Consider the following 21,746-nt stretch of genomic DNA (forward strand, 5'->3'; position numbering starts at 1 on the left):
GCTGTAAACAAGGGAAATAGGAGCCCCAGGAGGACCAATCCAGCCCTGGATGCTAAAAGTGAAGAGCTGAGTAAAACAACCTCATAGGTTTTCCCTCTATTTACCCTTGGCATTTCATCCTCAGGCTGGAGTAATTTTCCATCCTGTTTGTAGTTTCAAAACCCAGCATTTTGTGCCATAATGGGAGCTTCCCACACATGCTGGGCGAGAGCTTTTAGTGGTTCCAAAGGCTGGAGAGGAAAAGCCAGCTTAGGATCAGTCAGGGTCAGTTTGGACACGTCACAGACACAGATTTCCCATTGTTCTCCCTGGAGGGTGAGGGGGATCAACCATACAGGCCCAGTCTCTGCTTTTGTGTGAGATCCATTTTTGCTTTTATTTTGTTCCTCAACCTCCTATAGTGAATTCATGGAATTATTCCTGGGTGCTGATTTAGGGATTGTAGTCCATGGCTTTACTGCAATGTGCTCTCTTTCCCCCAGGTGTGAATTCCTTCTTGGTGTACATGGCTTTCAAAGATCGCTTTCAGCTCAGTGATTCTCAGGTAGGAAGGAAGCCTTTGTGTTTAATTTGTCACAAATTAGTGTTTAAATTCAATATCCTGGGATCTGGCACTCTATCCTGGTTCCAATCTTTGCGTGTGTTACAGTACCTAAGATTGGCAACAGCACCCATAGCTCTGCTGTGAATATATTTTTAATTAAAACCAAAACCTTACCAACAGCAAACCCTGAAAGGCTTGGCTGAGGGAAGCAATGGTAAAACTCTCATTTTGAGAGGTCAGAGGTTTTTTCCTAGCTCCTTTGGGGTAGAAGCAGTGGCAGTTCTATGAATTGCTGCTTTATGCCTCTGCACAGGGCAGGACAGGAGATCTCTGGGCTAATTATAATTATTCTGTTTAGAAGCTAAAACTGATCCTGGTCCAGAGGTGTTTTTTTGGTGGTAGAATCACTGGGACCTTAGAAAGGAGTTAATTGCCCTCCTTTTTGCTGTTGTGGTGGGCACATTCAGGCACATTTAGCCGTTCAGAGGAGCAGTTTATGTTTCTGAAGGTGTGGGAGGAGAGGAATGCCTGGGAGTGTTGGTGTGTGAGTTATCTCTGAGGGCTCTACAAACATTTTGATGAGGGAGCATTGATGGCGCCAGTTGGGGGTTACTGGACCTGAGCCCTCTCAGACTGGAGTGGGAAGTCACACTGCTCCTACCTCCAGATGCTGGATTTCCATGGAGAACATGCCCCCACCACTCAGATATAAGGGATGTTTTTCGTGCCAGGCACCAGTAAATGAGACATCAAACAAGTACAACTCTGCAAGTCCTTTAAAATCATCCAGCTGTGGGGCTTGAGTTGTTGCTGTTTCTTCCTCCCATACTCCAAACCTGCCACTGGATAATCCTTCTTTGCCACATCAGCAGCATCCAACTATACAATTGGGAAATTCAGTGATAGACATGAAAATGGTTTGCACCTCTCCAGCAAACCACATCTTATATTGCTTAGTGCTTCTCTTTCTCTTTTCTCCTCTGCAAAATTCTGTTTTCTCTGGGGATCTGGGGTGTGGCCTTCCCAACAGGTGCGTTCTTGTTGTGATGTGTGTTATCTGTCCCCCAGATTTACGAGGTCCTGAGTGTGATCCGGGACATTGGCGCCACAGCCCAAGTGCATGCTGAGAACGGTGACATCATTGCTGAGGTATGGCCTGTTTGTTCTCTCAGTTATTGGCTTCAAATGCTGGGAGGGGTTGAAATTCTGACTCCTTCTTTGCAAACTGAGAGCCACCCAAGCTTTTGAGAGCATGGCATGGCTGTGTCAAGGGTGTGAGTGGGGCTGTGCAGCAGTTTTTAACCCCTTTGAGACTGATAAAATAGGTTTTTGTGGCAGCTTACAGTCTGGGGTGGATATTGGGCATCTCTGCCTCTCTCCCCAAAAGTGAAAAGCTGTGTGTGACTGTCACTGTGTGGAACAAATTGTTCTGCAGGAAATAAGAAGAGGGGGAGTGGGAAGGGATGTAGCTTCATACAGTACATAGGGTGCTGATGTTTGGGGTCTGTTTATCCTTCAAACAGCAGCAAGGGAGAAATGTTAATAATGTATTCAATTTAATCTTATCTCCAGCTCGTTTTGTACACTGTGTCTCAAGCACCCAGAGGATTTCTGTGTTCTTTGGCTGGGCAAGAGCCCACCCCAGTCCTTGAGCCCAGTTGCAGGACAATTTTTTCCATGAATTATCATTTTGCCACATCTTAAAGATGATTTTATAGATGCAAATGAGTGCTGAAAGTCGAGGGGCTATGAGCCCAGTGTGAAGCGAATCCAAATAAAAGGTTTCCTTGACCTCCTGTGAACAAATCAGCAAGGTTTTGTAAGCTCTGGTTATTCTCAGCAAGGGGAGTTGGACAGGACTTTCTTGCAGGGCCCTTATGCAAAACCCCATGTGATTTTTAGCCAGCACAGATGCTCAGGATCTCACTCATGCCCCTTTCCAATAGCTGTGTGTACTGCAAGAAAATTTCCCTGTTGGTTTAAATCTCATCCGTGCTCTTTTTTCTTCTCTGCCTTAGGAGCAGCAAAGGATCCTGGAGCTGGGGATCACAGGCCCTGAAGGGCATGTGTTGAGCAGACCTGAAGAGGTAAGAACTCCCCTGCCTTTGCATTTCCTCCCCTCCCCAGTTTGTAACATCTCTGCATTGCCATTAAGTACTTCATGTTGGGATGAATGTGGCTGGAAACAGGATTTTTCTACATTTGGGGTTATGTTGGTAGAATTCTGCTACTGTCCTTTCTAGGTCTAGTGTCTTGGGCTTCTCTCTTGGTCATTATTTTGTCAGACTTCCAGTGAATTAGCAGAATTTTTTAATATATGCCCAAATCCTAACATTGTTTTAGGTACTTCCATAGCTTCCATTACTGCGATATTTGATATTCTGATGAAATTTTACCAGTGGGGTGGGGGTTTTTACAGCAATGGATGAAGTGGTTTGCTGAAGGCACGGAAAATATGTACCAGAGAGAGGAGGTCATGCTCAGGCCTTTGTGCAGCACTTTAATATAGTTACCCTTCATATTTCCCCGTGGATTTCTCCAGGGATGAGCACTCCAATCCCTCTAAGCCTTTGAAATAAATCCCAGAAGTTTTAAAAAGCCTTAAAACTTTGCCTTTGAGGTTGGTTCCCATTGCATTCTTCACTCACAGTCCTTCACTGTCTCCAAGCTGGACACCTCACTGTGGCATTCCGGATTTGTGGGGTTCATCTGTTCTGTACAAGCAGCTCTTTTTCTTCCTCCAAGATCCTGGGGCTTTGCTGCCTTCCAGATGTGGCAGCTGGGAGCTGGGGGTGTGAGATCATCCACACATGCCCCTCGTGCTTACTCTGCATTTCCTCCCCTGGATTCCAACAAACAGCATCCAGAGGCAGTTCAGTAGGAACATAAATCATTCTGTTGCCTGGGGAAAAAAAAAAGCTCCACTTGTAAGTGAATCCCTGCAGAACACAGAATCTGTGTGTGGCTCCCAGAGCTGGAATCTTTTGCTTCCTGAAATTGTGAGCAAACACTTTGCACCGAGCTTTCCAGTCACTCATCCAATTTGTGTTTTTTTAACATATTTTTTGGCATGCATCAGGGGAATGGGAACAGATGCTGGTGTGACACTTCATGGAGTTCAATTTGTTTTCGAAGGAATGCTGCTCTTACTTAAAGGATTTGGACATCAAACCAGCCAAGTTGTGTCTGGCTGTTTAAGAGCTCATCCTTCATGGAGCAGGAGCTTTAAAGTGTGAGTTGTGTGGTTCCCAGGTGTGGATGGATTGTTAATCTGTGCAGGACTGTGCTCTGCCTCAGTGCAGGGAGGAAAAAGGCAGCCTGAGGACATGTGGCTGCTGCAGATGAGGCTCAGTGAAGCCTCTCCCTGATGTCATATGGGGCAGCCTCTGTGCAGCTGAACTCAGCTGTGCTCTGCCAGGCTTGGGGAGCGTTTGGTCCAACATTCTCCGCCTTGAAAGTCATAGGAAACAGAGCAGGAAACGATGTCATCTGCTTCCCTCCTCCCCCTTTCTGCAGCGTGGGAGTGACTCTGTGCTTTTAAAAACATCCAGCTCCCCTTGGGCTGGCTGCTGATAGAGGCCAGATTCCAAGGGTGGTAGCAGGTCCCCAATTCCTGTTGACTTCAGCAAAGTGGATGTTTGTTGTATCTCTCTGGGGTGCTGTTGACACTAGAGTTGGCTTTTCCTGCTGTCCTGCAGGGAATGCAAAGCCTGTCCTAAGGATGGTTGGCATCTGTCTGGACAGCTCTGTCATTCAGAACTCCATCTACAGCAAACCAGCAGGAGTTGCTGAGCAAATCTAAAACATTTATTAACTCAAAACTCCTAATCATTTCAGGTAGAATACATCAAAATGAAGCATTCAGGGGCTGGCCACATGCACTTGTGTCTCGGAGTGCACGCATCTGAATTCCCAGGCTGGCAGGAGGCTCAAACTGGGGCTTAAGTTTCACTGCTGACTCGGGGGTTTAGCTTTGCTCACCTCAGCATTCAGCACGTTATTCCAGCCAGAAAACAGGGCCTGAGTTAAGACAACACCATCCCAAGTCAGCCTCACCCATCACTTTCTGGAAAACTATCCCACTCACAGCTCAGTTCATTCTGTGATGACTTTTCAGAGCAATCCATCATTTTTTTTGTTTTTATTTCAGCCACAAAAATTCTGGAAGCACAAGCAGTTGAAATGCTCCAGGAAATGTCATTGTTTTATTTTGTTTTGGTTTTTTTTCCACGAGAACTGCTGTGCTAGGGCTTCTAATGCATCCTGGTAATTGCAAACATTCCCCTTTGGACTACTTGTTGGATTATTGTTATATGCCTGTCACCATAGCATCTGGGCACAAGGCAGGAATTCAGCAGCCTTGTTCAGAAAATATTCTCCTGCTGCTTCACAGTTGCTCAAACGCCTTCTGCCCAAAAGTTTGGAGGTGTGTGTTGTTTCACCTCTGCTTTGCCTGCAGGGAAACTGAGGCACAGAGTGGAAATGTGGTTCCCAGGTGCTGCAGAGGCAGAGCTGTGCACAGACCCGCTCTAATGAGGAGTTTGCAAAGGGAGGCCATGGCCTGGAAGCTCTGGCCTGTCTGAGTCCTCCCCTTGTCTCTCAGGAGGGACAACTGGTCTTTTCTTGGCTCCTCCTTTCAGCCTTTGTGAGTGCTGCTGGCTGTGACACTTTGGGTTCAACATCCTGGAACAAAACCCTCCCTCACAGCCTTTCCCATATGTCTGGGGCATCTGGGTGAGAAAATACCCCCTTGTGAGCATCCAGTACCAGGGGCTGTAACCCTTTGCATCCCAGAGAGAGCCCTGCTGACTCTGGGGGGCTGGTTTGCTGTAAAAACTCCTGGCTGTTGCTTTCCTGGAGCATTCTGGCTGCAAACAGGGCATGGGTGCAAGTGGTGGCATTGCTGGCATGAGCAGAGCTGTCCCTAGGCTGGTGGTTCTTTTCCTCCAAGCACAGTGTTGACAGCCAGCAGTCACAGAATCCCAGAGTGATTTGGGTTGGAAAGGATCTCCAAGCCCACTCAGTCCCACTCCTGCCAAGGGCAGGGACACCTTCCGCTATTCCAGGATGCTCCGAGCCCCATCCAGCCTGGCCTTGGACACTTCCAGGAATGAGACACAACGTGCCTGGGCAATGTATTCTGGGACAGGTGATGATGATTTGAGGCACTTGGGCTCTGATCAGTCACGGCAGAGCAGATTTTCACAAGTGCTGAGTGTTTGCCAATGCCATCAGAGTCCATGGGAGAGGTTCTGGGAGCCTCTTGCATCGGGGAATCTGGTGGGGATTGCTCTGGGTTTGTTTCCTCTGTTGTTCACTTGGAAGATGTCTGTGGCATTGCTGGCAGGAGGCACAGTGAGCATTACCCAGCTGCTCAGTCTGTCCCTGGATCCTTTGATTAGGATGTGTGATCCATAAAATCAGAGCGATGCCCATCACCCTGGGACTGCAGTTACAACGTGACCCTCAGTTTGGCTGAGGTTAATTCTCTGTACACATGCAAGGAAAAGCAGCTCATTTATGGAGTAGTTCACACTCTCTCAGATCCCAAGCCAGAGATTGTAGTGAAGGGTACAATTTAGGAGGCTTGTTTGCAAATGTGGTTTACCAGAGTATGTGGTGCAGCATCTCCCTTCTAGATGGGCTGGAGCAGGAGCAGGTCTGTTGAGTCAACATTTAGTTGCTTATTTTTATCTAGGTTAAAGAAGGGGCTGAATCATTCTGACCCTGAGCACCCGGAGTGTTGTTTTAGTTCAGCAGAGGGGCTCTGAAGTGGCCTGGGAGAAAAGGTGGTAATGAGAGGGAACTGCAGGTTGATGTCATGTACCTGCTGTGATTACGCTGTGCCTTTTCAGGCACAGAGGTGGGAAATGCCTTGTCACTCCTTGTTTTCTGGGAGAGCAGGGTCTGTGATTTCTGAGGATGAGTAGGGTGCTGTTGGGTGTCCCTGACCGGCTGCTGCCTCTGTTTCTCAGGTGGAGGCGGAGGCTGTGAACCGGGCAATAACCATTGCCAACCAGACCAACTGCCCCCTGTACATCACCAAGGTGATGAGCAAAAGTGCTGCTGATGTCATTGCTCAAGCCAGGAAAAAGGGTAAGTTATTTCCTCCTTAGCTCATGTTCTTCAGCTCCTGCCAACATCAGCTTCATCCCTACAGGAAAGGTTTCTTTTTCATTTCCAACACTCAGTCCTGAACTTGTCTATTCACACTCATCCTCCCCCGCCAAGCCATGTGCCTTCATGATATCACAGAGTCAATCCATGCTCTTTCCATGTAGTGAATTCCCCTGGAGACTGCAACTGGGTCCTCATTCCAGCTGCTTTTGTTTTCCCTTGGTGCTTTCTGCCGCACTTTCTGGGGTCAGCACTGATTCCTGACGGAGTTCTTGACTCACAAGCCCTGTTGTATTTAGCTGGAGTAGCCAAAAAGGCTCACCAGTTCCAGCTGCCTGCTGTGCTTCTTGCTTGTGGAATAGATGCTTTCCATGGGGTGTAACTCATAGCCTGACATGCGTGCAGGGATGAGAACCAGCAGGCTGGGTTAGGTTTGGGAATTGCAACTGCCTCTGATAACTCTGCCTGGGGATGCTGCAAGAAGCAGATCTGCTGTGGATGCTGCTGCTCGTGTCTCTCCTTTCTGACTGAGGCTTGTGAGGGAGCTGAACTGCTCTGAGGGATGAAGGAGCTTCCCCCAAGCCCTGCCCCTGTTGCCTGGCCCTCAAGCAGTCAGGATTGCCCACAGAGTGAGTGCTGTCTGCCGCTTCATCCTGTGACTAAACCTTTCACTTCTATTTAAAGCTGCTCAGGTTGGGTGAGTAACCAGGAGGGATGATTTACCCCCTTCTTTCCTCACAAGGCTTGGATTTAATTTTCTGCAGCCTAAATAAGCCTGGATGGGTATACAAATGACATCACTTTCCATCTGGGTGTTTGATGCCAGAGGAGCTGATTTCCAGCAAACAGATTGGTGTTTGTGCATCAGCTCGGAAGTACTTTGGTCCCGTGATTCCTGTAAAAGGAATTGGTGAGGACTGATTTTCAAGGCTGTCTGTGAAAGCAGCTCAAGCCGTTTGGAGTAAATCTTTCTCTCCCAGCTCCATCGGAGGGGATCATCCTGAAGGAAGATGCATTGACCTATCAATGTGGCTGCATGCTGCATCCCCCCAGGAAAGAACTTGATGTCGTAGTGCAGTTGTATCCTGAGAGCCAGGGAGGTCTCTCTTCTCTTTTCCAGATAAAAATATTGAAGGTGTGTGCCTCACAAAGGTGGAGCATCAATAGAAGCACCTTCTTGCTATACTCAGTGTCCTGAGACCAAGTGGAGTGGGGCTTTGGGATGAGGGACCACACACCTGGATCATAGAAAGCCATAAAACACAACTTGGCTTCGGTGGATGTTACCCTGTGACACGTGCTGGGATTGTCCCAGATGAATGATCCACAGGGATAACTTCACTCAGTCTCCTGAGCAAGCCAAAACACGCAGTTTTCATTCAGAATGTGTTTTCTCCTTATTAAGAGAAATTTGGAGTATAAATGGTGCCCCATCCTCTGTTCCTTTATTCAAACAACTCAAGTTAAATGCTGTGCAGTAACTGAGAAGGGCCACACGCACTGGTCTTGCCCTCCCAAACAATAGAGGAAACATAACCGAAGACTATCCAAGGCAAAAACAATCAATCCAAGGATTGATTTGCTTAATGGCAAAGAACAGACATTATTTAAAGCCAGATGTTCCCAGTGGCTTTTGTATGGAGGAGATTCCCTGCAGACTCTGTGGCTGGCAGATCTGGGACCCGGAAACATCACTCCCTGCAGAACAATATCCCCAATGTGCTAGACCACAAGAGGCCTCCCGTTAATAGCCAGCATGTGTTTGGCCTTGTTTTGATTTCAGAACCCTATTTGTGGCCAGTGATGTCAGGGAGCTTCTTCCTTTGCTCCTGGAAACTCTCTAGCAAAGGCTGTTCCTGGACCTCCTGCGTCAGCAGGGTCCTGGGAGCAGCATGGAGCCAGTTAATCATCGTCCTGCCTCAGCTAGTAGGCTCTTTCCCAGCTGTCTTGAGACCCCAGAGATGTAACAGTAGCTCTGGCAATATAGTGAAAGAAATACTCTGTCTTGTCACTCTGCGTGGTGAGGTGTGAGACCCTGCTGACCAGCTCTGGTTGTCCCTCTGCCCATATTTCCTGACCGAAGTATTTAGGGTTGGCATCTCAGCTGCCCATATCTTTGGTAGGCAGATCCAAACCCATGAAGTGCTTGGGGAGGCAGGTGGGTGGGCACAGAGCAGATTTTGGCGAGGTTGCATTTGGTAAACAGATCCCTGGGACTGCCAGCTCGTGCTGCTTTTGAAGTTGCAGCATGTGCTTGGTGTGCAGATGGTGCTGGTACATTCCAGCTTGCAGAGTATCCTGGCCTTAAGGATCTGCTGTTCCTTCATGTGGTTCCAAAAATGTTAATGAGGAGGAAGGATGCACTGGTGTTGAGCGCACTGGACAGTCAGGAGATGCAGTTCCATTTCCCAGTTCTGCCACAGATTTGCTGTATGCCTTGAGGGGATGACAGAGTTCCCTTGCATTGCATTTGTGAACCAGGAGCTCTGATATTTCCCCTGTGATGAGTTTTCTTTGTATGCAGAAAAACTTTCCTGCTGGGAGTTTTCTCCCACCTAGTCTATGCACAGACCCTACTCCAAGAAACCTGGCCTTGTTAGAAGGTCTTTAATTCATACTATAATTTATAAAAACTCCTTTTAAAATTCTTTTTCTTGCACATCTCTTCTAGATCAGACTGAATCTCCTCACTCCCTTGCAGTTGCTCTCAGGTTCTTCCAAACTTCTTGGCTCCGGATTAATAAATAATAAAATGAATATAAACAATAAAATGAATCTTTACAGTAACCATTTCAAGAACAATTAATCAGTGCCAACCTCTGCAGTTGTGTAAAGGGTTGTACACATTTTGCTGCTCCCAGCTCTGGTCAGTAGCGATATCTTTATTTAATGCTTCAGAGGAAGTACCAGGCAGCCCTGCAGCACGTGTCCTTTCCCAGGAGGATGCTTTCTGTCAGGAAGCCAGGCTGGAAGTGCACATTCCTTGGCATCACAGAAGGTTTATGTGTGTCCCTGTCCCACAGGCACTGTGGTGTATGGAGAGCCCATCACAGCCAGCCTGGGCACTGATGGATCCCATTACTGGAGCAAGAACTGGGCAAAGGCAGCAGCTTTTGTTACATCCCCACCACTGAGTCCTGACCCAACCACTCCTGATTTTCTCAACTCACTACTGTCCTGGTGAGTAGAGCTTTCTGTGCTCAAACAACATGTGATTCATCATGAGAAAATGGGTGATAAAATAAGGGATGTTCATGCCAGCAAGCAAAAAGCTATTTTACCTTCAAGAGCATTTGTGTTACAGTAAAATATCTTGAATACCTTTTGTTTTTCTTCCAGTGGAGACCTCCAAGTGACTGGCAGTGCCCACTGCACCTTCAACACTGCTCAGAAAGCTGTTGGGAAGGACAACTTCACCCTGATCCCTGAAGGAACCAATGGCACTGAGGAGAGGATGTCCATCATCTGGGATAAGGCTGTGGTAGGTCACACCTGTCATGGGTTTACACTTCAGGTGGATATTGAGAGTGGAAGGAGCTGCAGGAACGTGTTATTTTCTTGTCATGGTCCTTCCACTTGGTGTTTTTACTCCTGTGGAGATCCTTGGGAATCTGCTGCACTGCCAGCTGGCTCATGCAGTGACTCCTGTGGTGTTCCCCCAGGTGACTGGCAAGATGGACGAGAACCAGTTCGTGGCTGTGACCAGCACAAACGCAGCCAAAATCTTCAACCTGTACCCGCGGAAGGGCCGCATCGCCGTGGGCTCTGACGCCGACCTGGTCATCTGGGATCCTGACAGCGTCAAGACAATCTCTGCCAAGACTCACAACATAGTAAGGATGTTCCCTACCATTCCCTACTTCCTTTCCCCTCTCTTCCTCAGTGCCAGGCAGTGCTGCCAGCAAGGGGGGCTTGGGACAGCTCAGGGCTCATTTTCCCTGCGCCTGAAGCCCTCTCTGGTCTCGCTCTGGAGCTCAGTTGTGTGAACAGGATGTGTCCATCTGAAATCACGTGGATTCCCCTGGAGCAGGGAGCACGTCTGCTCTTCCTGAGTGTTGGGTGCATAGATCTGAGCTCACAGAAAGCTCTTTAAATCCTCTAAAATATGGAGAGGCCTCTTAGGACAATGTGTTGTTTATGACATCCGGGCTTGCCAGTGGTGGGAATGGGAACTGCCCCTTTTCACTGAAATGTTATAAGCTCACGGACACTTTTTCTGGAAATCTGGCTCAGATCTGGGGTCTGAGTGGATTTATATGACCTACTGATCTGGCACATGTGTGTGGAGTCAGGATTTTCGTGGTGGTCGCCCCCACATTAGTTCGCAAAGGGCAGTACCCCAAACAACCAGACCTTCCCCTAAGCTCTTCTGCAGCTTGTCACTGTTAGCTTCTGCAGTAGTGGCACTCTTAGGGACACTTTTGCTGAGTCCCATGCCTTACACCTGGCCCCTGCAGTTACCAAGCTGTCACGGCCTATGGGAATTTGCAGAATGGTTCCAGTGCAGGGGCCTGGCTAGAGTCTGCCTGTGACATTCAAGCCCTGTCTCAGAGAAAGCAGCCACTGTTTGCATTTGTTGACAACTTGTTTCGCTGCTGACCATGAACCTATGGAATCTTTCCCTGGGAAAAAAAAACCTGCTTGTTCTTCTTTCCCATGAATGCTTTCATTCACTCTGGAGCTGAAGGAACAAAATTTTCTTCCACACTTGGATCCCTGGGCACATTCACAAGGAAACATCATTTTTTTAAAGGTTTGGTTCTCTTCCCTGTGACTGAACTCTTTGTCAGAATTGGTCACAGACAGTTTCGCTTCATCTTGCCTCTGCTTAGGCTTCTGACAGAGGAGTTCCAGGAGTCTGGTCACTTCAGTCACCTTAGGTGCTTCCAGACTCCTTCCAATCTGGAGAGGAATGACTTAAGAAGAGGGAACCCAGGAACTCACTGCTTTTAGGTGCCAGAATTCATGGTCTGAACCTGGACTTATGAATAGCTCAGAGAGCTGGAAGTTTTTTGGGTGGAGTGCTTGAAAGTAATTTCTATTTAGTGGCTGTTGTCTTTGGGAAATGAACTGGGCTCTTTCAGTTTCCTGACACAGAACTCATGGACTTTCTCTTTTGTGGATATGCCCAAGTGCAGTCAGGATTGCTTCTGTGATTTTGCCATGGATCTGGGCTAGACAAAGGAAAACCAGCTCCATTCAGAAGTATTTTTGTCTGCTGAGAGCTGCAGATCCCCCAAAACCCTGACAGTGTGTCAGAGGCCCCAGCATTCAGCTGTGGCTAAAGGCTGCACCCTTAAGCTGTGTCAAGAGCATTGAGGATGAAGGGCTCTCATTCCCAAGAGTTTGAAAAGCTGAGCAATCCCAGCTTGTTTGCTTACAAACACGTCTCTGACCTTGTCCCCTGTCATTGCTTTGCCTATTGTACCTGGTGTCACACCTGAAGCTACATCAGGAGGAATTTCTCCATGAAAGGGTGTTTAGACATTGGAAGGGGCTGCCCAGGGAGGTTTGGAGTCCTTGTCCCTGGAGGTGTCCAAGGAAGGCAGTCTGGACATGGCACTCAGTGCTCTGGGCCAGTGACAAGGTAGGAATCAGGCACAGCTTGGACTCAGTGACCTTGGAGCTCTTTCCCAACCGTAATGATTCTGAAAGTCTGTAATTTTTTGGGTCTCACGATGCCTTGTGTTAGAGGAGAAACTGATACAAGTGATGCCCTTGGAGTCCAGATATCCTGGTTTGGCCAAGCAGAAAACAAAAGGCCCCTTGACAGTCAGGCGCAGGGACACCCTCTGATTATGTGGCCTTGGATGATTGCTCCTTTTTGAAATGTTCGAGCAACTTACGGATATTTTCCAAGAATTCGCAATGCTCTTGCCACTCTCTGGCGAGGAAACATCGGGAGCTTCAGAGGGAGGTGGTGTTGTTCTTGGAAGTAGCCTAATCCATAAGCTTCTGACCCAGCCTTCTCCTTTACCACCCCAGTTTTTTTCAGGCTGGACCTGGTTCAGACTCGGTTTAACCACTGGTCTGGCTAATTGCAAAGCTGCACTCAGGCCTGCCCATACTTACAACACACTTCCAGGGCAAACTCCATCATTAACTCGGTAAAAAAGACCTGCATTTGACTCAGAGGTAGTCACTAGAGTAACAGTCCCCAAATAACACAGTTGCAGGGCATCTCATTCCAGGATGCTTCACGTTTGCAGTGATTTCTTTCAAACTTGCCTTTTTTCCATGGTGTGATGTTTCCAATCCAGTTAATTGAGGATGAGTAATCCCATTAAAATAAAATGAGATTGTCCCAGTCCCTGACCCATCAACCAAAACGCTGGTTTGAAATACAGATTTTTCAGAATTATTATTCTTAGTAGGAAGCTCATATAAAGCTTTCTGTGGCTCCTAAATCTGCCCACAGCTCAACAGACATAGGTGCCTAAATATATTTAAACAGGGAGGCTCTCACTTGAAATTGTTTTTTCTCTTCCTCAGAGAAGCTGTGGCTGCTCCCTCCCTGGAAGTGTCAAAGGCCAGGATGGATGCAGCTTGGAGCAACTGGATCTAGTGGAAAGTGTCCCAACCCATGGCAGGGGGTGGAATGGGATAAACTTAAGGTCCCTTACAGCCCAAACCATTCTGAGATTCTTTATGAACCTTATTTCAATGGAAATTTTGCATTAATAAACCCCTAAAGTTAGACTGATAATTAAGAGCAGCCTTTATTAAATCACAGCAAATACAGCTCAGGTAAACACTGTTGAGTTTGCTTCCATCTGTCCTTAAAATTTTGGCAATTAGCATGGCCAGTTATTGCTAATTAAAGCCCAGTGGGCTGTGCTGGGTGAATATGTCTGCCTTATGTGCTGGTTTTCTCATTGCAGTCTCTGGAGTACAATATCTTCGAGGGCATGGAGTGCCGTGGCTCTCCCCTGGTGGTGATCAGCCAGGGCAAGATCGTGCTGGAGGATGGCAATCTCCACGTCACGGAGGGCTCTGGGAGGTACATCCCCAGGAAACCCTTCCCTGACTTCGTGTACAAGCGAATCAAAGCAAGGAGCAGGGTGAGTGTCCATGGTTGGCTGCACATTTGTTCTCTCCCTCTGACAACACCGAGTTAAAGTGGCTGGAAAAACCGATGCTGTCCCCTGGCTCAGGCCACACTGCTGTTCCCTGGATGGGAGCCACATTTGTCTCATTCCTCTTTCATTTTTGCTGTTCACTCAAGTCATTACAGGAATATACTTTGGATTGAGCTTGGGTTTTCTGCACGTTTTAATTTTTCTCTGTCTAAGGACAGCCAAACTGAAAATGTGTCCAGGAACCCTCGAATTTTGCCATGAGTCAAACTACCCAGAACCCACCAGGTTTCTCCTGTCACAGGGGTGCCAGGAGAAGTTATCATTAGCATTTGTATATGAAAGCTCTCAACAGCAATTTAGAATTGTAATTTATTGTTACAGATATGTTATGCTGCTTTTCCTTCTGCCAGATATGATCAGATGCTCTTGTCTGGTGACTAGTGAGTCACAGGCACAGCCTACAGACTGCTTAAAAGGAACAATGTTCTATTTTTAAGAGGCTAAAATAGTTGGAAAGTGATTCTGTAAAATGCACCCATTCAAAACTGAACCTGTCTTTTGATATGCCTGAATTTGCCTGGCAGGGGAGATCACACTGGACTCAGTTGCTGAGAATTGAAGGAGTTTATTTCTAGATGAAATAATTTCTGGGGAGAAATTATTTTGCTGTTTGAAGTGTTGCCCTCTCCTGGACAACTTTTGTTGGTTCTGCTGGCCGCAAGTGATCCTCCCAGTCCTTGCAAATCATCTTTCTTTGATTGTTCTTTTGAAGAAATTGCAAGTTATCAAAATTACAGCCTGGCATAATTTAGCCCCATGGAGAAGAGATCCCTGGTTTCTGCTGTGTAGTCCCACAGAAATACATGTCTGACCTATAAATCCAATTGGGCAGCATCTGAACTGGAATAATTGCATTTACCCCAATCTGCAGCTCCAGGGCTGGCCATTGAAGCCAGCCTGGCTCCACTTCAGCACTGCTTGGCTTTTTAGGGATGAGTCATAAGGGGCATTTGAGACCTGTCAGGAGCCTTTAATCCAGTGGCAAGTAGGTTGGGATCATTAAAGGACAGCACCTTTGGGGCAGGGGACAGACTGGCTGGAGCCATAGCACATTCCATGTCACATACTAATTAGTAGGCATCTTGTCCTGCACAAAAATCTAGAGCCAAAGTAGGAACGTATGCTGTTCCCAGCTCACAGTACTGCACAGCAAGGATGATCCAAAAGTGGGGGTTTTTGGGAGTGCAGAGCAGCCAAGTCCATATTGCCAAGGCGCCTTTGTGGGTGCCCAAGAACACAGACCCCCTCAACTCTCCATCATGAAAGATATTGAGCTGCACAAACATTGGTTTTAGCTTGTAGGAAAATAGTTGTTTGCTGCAAAACTATTTGGGTTGGACAGAGAGACAGATATGTTTTATATAGATATGGCTATAAAATAGGAATAGATGTAGATGCAATACAGATAAAGATATAAACATATAGATATTATATAATAGAGATATAAAATAGATATATATGTAATACAGATAGAGCTAGGTATTAAATAGAAATAGACATGATATAGATGTAGGTGTAAAACAGATATAAATATGTTGCAGATATAAAGATATAGATATATAGATATAGATATGGTTATAATATAGATGTAAAATAGTTAGATAAAATCTAGATAGAGATACAAAATAAATATAGATAGAGAGCAGCTCCCCAGGGACGAGTACAGAGGAGATGCTGTGTGTTTCAAATTCTCTTACCAGCAACCAATCCTGAAATGTGTGTCACTGGCTGAGCCACATCTGGACAGCTGTTGGGCTGTGTTGTGGCTGTGTTTTAAGGTGTGCTGTAGCTGTGTTTTGAGGCAGTGTTGCCCTCTCTCCCTGCAGCTGGCTGAGCTGCGGGGCGTGCCCCGAGGCCTCTACGACGGCCCAGTCTGTGAGGTGTCGGTGACACCCAAAACGGTCACACCAGCGTCCTCAGCCAAGACCTCTCCTGCCAAACAGCAGGCACCACCCGTGAGGAACCTGCACCAGTCTGGGTTCAGCTTGTCTGGTATGTGATTTTGGGAATGATTTATTGCTGAGTGATTTATTGCACTGAAATCGCGGCTGGTTTGTGCTCCCGTGCTCTGCGTTCATTCTGCTGGAATAGGGATGGAATGAGAGAGGCTGTGGGGGGATTTTAGCTGTGAGCTTTTCCCTTTAGGGAGGAGGAAGAGCAGTACAGGAGCTGTCCTAAATTCCTTCTTCTTCTCATGATGTCACATGAATGTTGAGCACTCCAGTGTATTCTGGGCTCAGTCCTCGGCTGGCTGTCTACAGGGGGCAGATCGTAGAATCCTGGAATAGTTTGGGTGGGAAGAGACCTTAAAGCCCATTCATTCCCACCCCCTGCCATGGGCAGGGACATCTTCCACTCTCCCAGGTTGCTCCAAGCTGCATCCAACCTGGCCTTTGGCACTTCCAGGGATGGAGCAGTCACACCCCTTCTGTGGATTTCACCCCAGCCCCTCCCCACCCTCACAGGGAGGAATTTCTTCCCAATATGTCATCTAACTCTGCCCTCCTTCAGCTTGAGACCATTCCAACTGTGTTTAGAAATGGGAATTTTCCAGTTTTAAGAGGCTATAGCAAAAAATCCTTTTTTTTTTTTTAAGATAACACAAACTTCAGGAGAACTTTGCCAGCTGAGAGCAGCTGTGGATCTGGGATGTGGAAGATTTGATTTCTCAGCAGGTGCTCCAGTTGCAAGAAGGGCAGACTATAGAAAGGGATAGGAAAGCTGACTAAGGGATAATCATTCATCCAACTCTTACCTGTGCAGGGCTGGGTGCTTCAGGTGCTCAGGGCAGAACAGGTTTCAGCAGAATTAAGGCAGTGCAGGCCAGTGAAGGCTTTTCCTCCAAAGACAGAATCACAGAATGGTTTAGGCCGGAAAAGCCTTCTAAGAGCAAATCCAACCATGAAGGCAGTGTCAAAGTGCCACACCCACATGGATTTTAAAGGCTGGCAGAGTTGGTGACTCCTCCTCTCTCTCCCACAGGGGCACAGATTGATGACAACATCCCACGCCGCACGACCCAGCGCATCGTGGCCCCGCCGGGCGGCCGTGCCAACATCACCAGCTTGGGCTAAGGACCAAACCCTCCTGTGCCCACCGGGTACACCCTGGGGGGACCGGGGCACCTGGAGACCCTTTTTGATTCTTTTAGAGCCTGTGACAGTTACTGCGGGCACCCAGTGTGGGGAGGGGCTGAAGTAAAAGCGCCTCTTTCAGTCCCCTCAGGTTCCTTCCTCATCTTCACCAACCCCTCGCACTTCCCCCCCGCCCCCCCCAGCCCCTTACACATTTAAAGAAATAAACCATGTTTTGACACCTCTGACATGAAAGAGTAAATGTAAAGAGGGTATTTGAAATACATGGTCTCTGTCCTATTCAGCATCTTTCTTTTAGTAAAGGAAGGATAAAGTGAATTTCCCAGGAGCTGCCTTCAAGACACACACACACACAAAAAAAAGAAAGATATAAAAATAAATGCATAGAAAAAGCTTTTTTTTTTTTTAATGTCAAGCAGAAGAGTAGTTCAAGGGTTTTAAACTGGATATTCTGTAGGATTCTGTGTACCAGCAGAATTAGCTAGGCAAGCACGAAGGGACAGGAATCCCAGCCTGTCTGTGGCCATTTTTCACCACCAGTAATGAGGTCACTAGATGCTGCCAGGAGAGAGAAACAGGACCCAGCACTAGAAATGGCAGAGAACATCACCCCAGCCAGTGGCTGAGCCAGAATCCTTGGGGGCTTCCATTCTGTTCAGTTGGTTTTTCCTTGCTTTCTTTTTTTCTTCTGGATTTTGCTGCAAATTAGGTCCTTGAGGAAACTTTTTTTTTAATGTTTGTGTGTGTGTGTTTTCAATATGTTTGTATCATTGTGTTTACGAAGCCTTATCTGAGAACTGGGACTCTCCCTGTTCTTCCCGAACCTCATCCAAGTCACAGACTCCCGCCAGTGTCACTGCCACTGCCACTCTCCTACTTCAGGTGTCCCTGAGTTGCATTTTCCAGCCATTTCTTGTCACGTAGCTGCAGTAAGGGCATGGAGCAGGTCCAACGGATCTTCAGTCCATCAGGTCATGAGCTGGTGCAAACAGAGGAGCTGGACACCATCTGAACTGCTGGGATGGAGTATCTGGAAGAGTTTGTAGCAATTAGTTTTTCTTCTGTCCCTGAAGGTGGGTATGGACAGGGAGCTGTGGGCAAAGAGCAACACATTGCTTAAAAGGTTTTTGTAGCAGCAACTCCCTCCCTGGCCATCAAGGAGAGCTTATTTAAAGCTTTGAGGGTTTATCTTTAGCTCTCAAAGGGCAGTCAGGGAGTGTGTGCTGAGCACCTGTGGCAATTCCAGTCCAGGCCCAGCTGCTGTAACTGGGAGCTGGCTGGGTCCCCAGCAGCTGAGAATCTCTTGTACGAATGTCACAGCTACCCAGCCCTGCAGGAATCCTGCACATCCCCACGGGAAGGCCTGGCTGTTCCCCACCCAGCCTCACATGCGTAGGATTTGAGACACCATCAGTGGTCCTTAAAGGAATGCCTCAGCTTTGGGGCAGCCAGCAGGGTCTGGGTGTTTAACCACCCTCTGGGATTGAAGGTCTGGTAGCTCTGGGACTGGAGGCTTCTTGGTTTGGGGACATGGAGGATAAACCTGCACCATCAGATCCCCACTTAGGCAGAGCTGGAGGGCTCAGCAGTCCCAAGGACTTGTCTTAGCACAGAGAGCTTTTATTACCACAGCATTGCCTCCACTGTCTGCCTGCCCTGGCACTTGGCTGATCTTCTGCTCCCTCTTCTCTTTGTGCTTTGCCACCTCCATCAACCTTGTTTTTCCATGGTTGCATTTTCTTAAATAGTGTTTATAGGTTCTTTTAGGAAAAAAACATATATATATATACATATACATATATATATATATATATATATATATATATATATATATATGAAGGCTTTCAAGAAATGAGTACCAAATTTGTTGTTAGGAGGTATCAATGCTGGGATTTGAAAAGTGTCTGGAAGCCACTTAGCTACCCAAACCCTCCCAGCTGCAGCACCTAAACTCTTTAGGCCCCTTTGAACACGAAAGTTTAGAAAAACTTTGCCATATTCCTCTACACATTTTGCATTTAGGTTCAACTCCTGGGTTTTCTAGTTTTACATAAAGAGTTTGCACTTTGTTTGTTAAGTAATCCAGGAACTTAATATATATATTGCAGCTATTTTAATTTTAAAATTTTTTTCTTTGTCACCTGTATGTTAAAATCAATTTGAATGAGTTGGGGAAAAAAAAAGAATTGTGGATCCGTTTCAATTCTACGAAACACTTGCGGCTCTTCAGTATTCACTTAAGTCTTCCTTTTTTTTTTTCCTTCACTGACTCATGATAACTTGTTAAATTTTAATTTGTTCTTGAAAAGGAAAGGAAAAAAAACACAAAAAAAAGTTTTTTGCAGGCTATGTAAGCATGTTTTTTCTGTGAGAGCTCGTCCGCTTTGTGTCTGTTTAATGAATGTCATATGTAAATGCTTAAAAAAAAAAAGATGATGACTTAATGAATTCATTAATTAACCGCAGTGACTTGAAGCTCTAAAAATAATAAAAGAAAAAAGTAGGATTTAATACTAGCTGGATTTAACCCTTGGATTTGTGATTGTGAACCATGAGTGGAGGAGCTGTAAGTGCTAAAGCTGATCATGTGTGTAGACAAAGAGGAGTACTGATATTTGACCATTGTCTCAATGGCAAAAACAACCCCCCATCCCAACCCCAAGTCTTGTGTTTTATTCCTTAAGAACTCTGTGTTATATTACCATGGGAACTCCTAATAAAGACAAAATGTTGTTGTTTCAGTAGGTGCACCTGTGTCTCAAGGCGCTGCGTGTTGTGTGTCACTGTGTTCTGGGCTGTTGCTTTCAGCAGGGACAAACAGCCCTGAAAACCAGGGGTGGGCTGATGTGGAGATGAGCAGGGGCAGAGCTGGAGAGGAACTCCCATGGTGATGGTAATGGTGAATTGATGGGCCATAGAGTCATTTCCTTTGGAGAAAGTGAGCTGTAGCTGAGGGCACTTTGTTTAAAACAGCATTTGGCAAAGCAAAGACAGTTGCCTGAAAAATCCTGGCTCTGCACTGCACGGATCACTGCTGGAATGTGAGCAAAAGCCCCTTAAAGTATCGGCATAGCTCTCCGCCCTCCAGTGTGGATCTGCTTGGACCTTCTGCCAGCCAAGAAATGGGGAAAAAGCACAGTTGTAAATAGCAGCTGAGTGGGGAAGAGTTGGAGCTGGCTGGAACAACTCCAGTGGAACTTGGGGTGCTGGTGCTTGGGATTTACAGGAAATACGCCAGTGGAACTTGGGGTGATGGTGCTTGGATTTCCCTGTCACAGGGACAAGTGTCCATGTCAGCTGCTCAGAATGTTGGATGCTGCATTCCTACACCCACCAGCTCAGCCCTCTGGGGGATCTTCCCCCAAATCTGAGCACAGCTGAAGTTTGTGACTGACTTTGTTCCTCATCTGAACAAACACAAATGTTGGGGCACTCTGTGAAATGCATTGAGCTTCCTTCACACAACTTTAAACCTGGCACCCCAGAGAGTGGCTTTTCCTTATTCTGTGAAGGGTTCAATAGTCATGCCCTGGTAAAGAGTCTTCTGGTTAACATGAGGATCCTGCCTCTGGCACCAGTGACATGCTGCTATTTGGCTACTGGCATCATAAATGAAATATTACTATCTGTGCAATCAGGTCCCATGGAGCAGTGTTGGTGGGTAGCTGCATGTAGGATTCATCAGCTGATCCCAACCATAATATCCCAGTGAAAGATGTATTCATCTGTACTCAGTTAACACACACACCTGCAGAGCCTTCATTTGGTTTTATTCTATCATTAATTTTTTCCTCCAGCACCTGAATTGGAATGGAAAAAGCCTCTTCCTGAGGAAATAAATGTCAGGGACTCAGGGAAACTGTTGGAACTGGCAGAGTAGAGAAGGTTTTGAGGTCAGGAAGAATTGCCAACAGCCAGATCGAAATCCAACATGTACTGGGGGACTGAGGCAGGGAGCAAGCTCTGGAGGCTATTCAGGTCAGTGGGGCAGCCCTGATTTGGTGCTGCACAGGAGCACAGGAATAGTTGTATTTGGTCAGCCCCTTAATCCAGGTAATTCCCGATCTGGCAGCCCACAACTCGTTAATAGGTGCTAATTTGGTTCTCTGCCAGCCCATTGTGTAAAGCCCAAATTAGATTTAATCTGACCTTAACATCGGTGGAGTATTCTGTGGCTGAGAGAAGAAGAGATAAAGTAGATGATGAATGTGACTCTGACCTGGAACAGGAAGTGTTAGTTATCAGAGATGGGGACAATGCAGCCTGATTTATCCCTTGGTGGCAGAACAATAAATGTCACTGTACTATAGAAGCTTTAGGATCTGTTTTGCTCAGCGCCATCAGGTGGCAGCAGGACATGGAGAAAGGAAAAGGCACATGGATCATCTCGGGAATGATGTAGGATGTAATAAATGTGGAACATGCACAGGGCTTATGATTACTGTGACGTGACGCGTGTCGCTATGGAACATGAAAGAACATAGGCGCACATCGCTGCTCTCAAGGTGAAGAGAAAAAGGGAAGTTTATTTTCTGACTCCAACATTTATAGTTTTCCAAAAGTGACAGTGGATTGCAGAGTGACAGTGCCACCTCTCCAATGACACTGGACAAACCAACAGTCCATCAAATTTCTCCTCCTTCATAAAAGAATGTGTAACAATGAGTTACTTACAGAAAGTGTGTGAGAAAGTTCGCCACAACAATGTCAACATCAGAAGGCTTAGAAAATCTTAAAAAATCAGGGTGTCAGACACACACATACATCCTGTCAGTTATATTCATATATTAGAGGGTGTTTCAATGTTAAAGAGATATGAATCACCTGAGTGTTCTCTTATTGTTAAAGCCT

The 21,746-nt window shown here is 46.7% G+C and overlaps 1 protein-coding gene across 1 annotated transcript in view; it reads left to right on the plus strand.

Moving 5' to 3' along the window:
* DPYSL2 (dihydropyrimidinase like 2) overlaps positions 1-19,636 on the plus strand; it is a 42,718-nt gene extending 23,082 nt beyond the window's left edge. Inside the window, exons 5-14 of the mRNA XM_084221929.1 lie at positions 483-544; positions 1,613-1,693; positions 2,563-2,631; positions 6,520-6,640; positions 9,685-9,841; positions 10,001-10,142; positions 10,324-10,494; positions 13,543-13,722; positions 15,627-15,792; positions 16,783-19,636. Of these exons, the coding sequence (XP_084078055.1) occupies positions 483-544; positions 1,613-1,693; positions 2,563-2,631; positions 6,520-6,640; positions 9,685-9,841; positions 10,001-10,142; positions 10,324-10,494; positions 13,543-13,722; positions 15,627-15,792; positions 16,783-16,874 (1,241 nt within the window). The 3' untranslated portion in view covers positions 16,875-19,636. The remainder of the gene's footprint in view (positions 1-482; positions 545-1,612; positions 1,694-2,562; positions 2,632-6,519; positions 6,641-9,684; positions 9,842-10,000; positions 10,143-10,323; positions 10,495-13,542; positions 13,723-15,626; positions 15,793-16,782) is intronic.
* The last annotated feature ends 2,110 nt before the right edge of the window (positions 19,637-21,746 follow it).

The sequence above is a fragment of the Fringilla coelebs genome (assembly GCF_963513975.1).
Source record: "Fringilla coelebs genome assembly, chromosome: 26".
In the NCBI taxonomy this organism is placed as follows: domain Eukaryota; kingdom Metazoa; phylum Chordata; class Aves; order Passeriformes; family Fringillidae; genus Fringilla; species Fringilla coelebs.